This window comes from Lycium barbarum, chromosome 3, assembly GCF_019175385.1.
Source record: "Lycium barbarum isolate Lr01 chromosome 3, ASM1917538v2, whole genome shotgun sequence".
NCBI classification, from domain to species: domain Eukaryota; kingdom Viridiplantae; phylum Streptophyta; class Magnoliopsida; order Solanales; family Solanaceae; genus Lycium; species Lycium barbarum.
This window is the reverse complement of record NC_083339.1, coordinates 121,541,813-121,545,705: the sequence shown is the minus strand read 5'-3', so window position 1 is coordinate 121,545,705 and position 3,893 is coordinate 121,541,813. Positions and strand designations below refer to the sequence as shown.

The window sequence follows — 3,893 nt, the reverse complement described above, 5'->3', positions numbered from 1 at the left end:
GAAACAGAGGGAGGAAAAGAACGACACACTGGGTTGCGGATTTGAGAATTTTTTTGCAGTAAGGAAATATCATATTTTGAACCCTATTTGTTTGATATCAACTCCTATCACTAACACAATTCTACAACTAGTCATCATTGCATGATCATTAATCTTCCCTAATCATTAGGTAATCTCTTAACTTTTTTTTCTTTTCCATTACTACTACGCTTGAATAAATATATCTCAACAGCATTCCAATGCTTATATAATAGAGATAACAACCATATGTACCTGATGCCTTTTGTTAACTCATGGGAAACCTCCGGTGACAACCTTTTAGACACAACCAACAAACCTATGTTTCCCTACGCTCTCTTCTCTCTCTAGAGTAGGAATAAAAATTGATTTTTGTGCCTCTCCCTTCACTTAAGAACGTGATCAGTAGAAACTGAAATAGTGGGCCTAGCCCACTTATTTAATCTTAACCAATTTACCATCTCATATATTATATAAATAATATTTTCAAATAAATTTATATATAATTAATACCGCTTCGATATGTAACCCGTTAAAATTAGATAAACTATAAATCAGGGAGAAATTCTAAACACTTAAAGAAATATCGGGTTGTTACATTCTCCCTCCCTTAAAATAACGTTCGTCCTCGAACGTAAGAAAAGCTCTTCGCGTGGTCAAAGAAGAACACGGACAACCTTAACCGTCTTATCAAATCTATTAGCCTACTAAAATTTGGGCAGAGTTTCCCCTATAATTAGGACTAATGCCACTTATGTACCTGTCTTAAAACTGATAACAACAACACCCACCAATCATAATTTACAAAGTAACATATACTAGGGAGTTCCGAGCGACTCCATACCATCAATCACATGCAAATGGGGTACTAGGCGACCCCGTACCATCATGTAAAATTACAAATAAAGAATATAAACACCAACGTAACTACAATGAGGCAACACATAGATATGAATATGTAAACACATTATCTATTAGTTAAAAAAAATCCTTGCGAGAACATACTGAGAGCATAACTGTAACCAATGCAAGATGCATTGAAGCTTCTTTGTGTTTGACATGGACTCAAGAAAAAAGCTGTGGGTATCTATCCCGAATGTCCTGCTCCGCCTCCCAAGTAGCCTCCTGCCTTGGATGGTTCCTCTACAAAATTTTTACAGAAGGAATACTCTTAGATCTTAGCTGGCGAACCTGTCGGTCCAAAATAGCTATCGGGACCTCCTCATAGGCTAACTTTTGATCAAGATGAACTGTCTCATGGTCAATAACCTGAACAGTATGGCTCAGGTCTCTAGAGTATTTTCGGAGCATGGAAACATGAAAAATTGAATGAACTTCTGATAAGAATGGTGGTAAAGCCAGTCTATAGGCAATTGCTCCTATCTGCTCTAGGATCTCAAAAGGACTGATATACCTCGGGCTCAACTTGCCCTTCTTGCCAAATCTCATAACACCTTTCATGGGCGATACTTTTAAAAGAACCATATCACCCTCCATGAACTTCAGATCACAAACTCTCTTGTCCGAATAAGATTTTTGCCTGCTTTGAGTTGTCTTGAGCCGGTTTTGGATTACCTTTACCTTGTCCAAAGCTTGCTGAACCATCTCTGGACCTAAAAGCTTCCTCTCACCTAGTTCGAACCAACCAACTGGAGAACGACACCGCCTACCGTACAAAGTCTCATATGGAGCCATCTCAATACTGGACTGGTAGCTGTTATTAGAGGCGAACTCTACCAAAGGCAACTGCTCATCCCAATGACTTTCAAAATCAATGGCACATGCTCTCATTATGTCCTCCAAGATCTGAATGAACCGCTCTGACTGACCATCTGTCCGTGGGTGAATGTTGTACTGGTCTCAATCGTAGTACCTAAAGCCTTCTGAAAAGACCGCCAAAACTGAACCGTAAACTATGACCCTCTGTCAGAAATAATAAAAATAGGAACCCCGTGCAACTGGACTATGTCATGGATATAGATCTGTGCTAACTGCTCTGCTGTGAATGTAGTCTGAACCTGTGTGAAATGTGCGGATTTGGTAAGTCTTTCTACAATCACTCAAACTGAATCAATTTCTTCTAAGTTACCTGATAACTATACCATAAAGCTAAGGCTGAAACTTCATAGATCTAATTATCGTCTTCCCATGTTAATCATGTAAAATAATAGCTGGTAGTTATAATTCAGTGGATAAACTTACCTATACCTATACAGGTGAAAAACATCAAATATCTATTAGAATTAGTCGAAGTGCTCACAAATTAATCTAAGCGCGGACACCACAGTCATAAAAAAGACAAAAAAATAAGACAAATTAAAAACTTACCTGCTTTGTTGGCTGTCTTCATCCCTAGACTCTAACCCATAGGACATAAATTATTGTTGCCTTACCCAAAGATCGCTCGAATGTTTAGGACTTCTTTATTGCTCACCTAGAACCCCACTAAAAAAATTATCTGACCTAATTTTATTAAATTTGGTAAGTCCGGCAAGTAATTAGAATATTACCTAAGTTCCCTTATGTTAAATTAATTGTTTCCAGTATATTAGTGGGACTGCATTAACTTTTGAATCCGTCAAAGGCCATATCAGAAAGTTAAAGAAAATGCAAGAATATGCCACATAAAACAAAAGTATTTTCTTTGTAAAAGAAAACAATTAAAAAAAATTACAGAACATTGGCTTATGTTTTGTAGCTGGTTGCCAATTTCTGCAATTGAAGACAACAAAAAAGAAGGTATTCAGCAGTCAAGGTTATGCGATGGTGGTCCCAATGGAGGAAGAGGAGACCAGCACGCTGAGGACGAAGAAGTAGTAGATCGCACCGGGGTTTTCATAGCACGGTACGGTATGATTTTAAAAATTTCAGTTCGATAATTTTGATTTTCATTTTTTGAAAATGCTCTAAAATTACCGTATTAAATTAGTTCTATGTGGTTTGATATTCTTAATTTCAATTTCGTTTTTGTGTGGTATGGTAAGTTGATAACCACAATTAGTTTCGGTTGTTTATAGATAATGGAGAATTATGACTTCAATGATGGAATCTTTTATATGCTTGAAATGAATGAGAATTATCTAGTGTTTTGGTTGATAACGACACACGTGTTTAGTAATGTGCATTGTATATGACTATGTGCTGTTATTATTTTATAGTAGCTTATAAGCACTTTTTGTTTGATTAACTTTTTTATAATTTTATCCCTAATATTCTTATGCAATTTCTTAAATTCCTTTTCTTAAATCAAAACCCCTAACCCGTTAGCATTAGTTTTGCAAATTCTCCAAACTTAAAATTTTCTCGACACCTTAAACGTTAACAACAATTCTATACATTCTCGTCAGCATTATTTGGGGTAATAAGTTTATTTCTTCTTTTGCATATTGTTTTATGAAGATGCATGCTGGAGTATTTTGCAATTTCACTTGAACCCCTTTATCTTTTCTTGTTCCTTCTTGAGATAGTAATGTCATCTATGTATTTTTTACTTATGCCTGTGCATGTATTCTTTTTATTATTAGTATATAATTTGCAGCAGTGGTAAATAAGATATGTTTTTGTCGTGAACTTGCATGTGTGCCGTATTAAATGTTACATATACTTATGATTATATGTTAGCTTATTATAAGATAATTTTTATATAAAAATAATTTTATCTAATCAATTTTGTATTAAAAATAAAGTGAGACATAAATTATTTCGTATTTGAAATAATATAAGATTTTGTAAAAGTTACATTCTTATATGTGAATAACTTTAAGGGCATTATAGTCATTTTAACAGAAAATATGCTTATCAGAACTTTTTTAGGAAACATGTCAGGTGTTTCTTACTAGTTTCACCACTTTCATCCAAACACGTAACTGCTTATT

At 34.9% G+C, this 3,893-nt stretch overlaps 1 protein-coding gene across 1 annotated transcript; it reads right to left on the bottom strand.

Annotated features, from left to right (window-relative positions):
* Positions 1-1,161: 1,161 nt before the first annotated feature.
* Positions 1,162-1,809, bottom strand: LOC132631220 (uncharacterized). Its single transcript, XM_060346821.1, has 2 exons — positions 1,473-1,809; positions 1,162-1,355 (listed from the first exon to the last, which is right to left on the bottom strand). Exons 1-2 carry the CDS (start codon positions 1,807-1,809, stop codon positions 1,162-1,164), a joined length of 531 nt encoding a protein of 176 aa, XP_060202804.1.
* Positions 1,810-3,893: the final 2,084 nt, after the last annotated feature.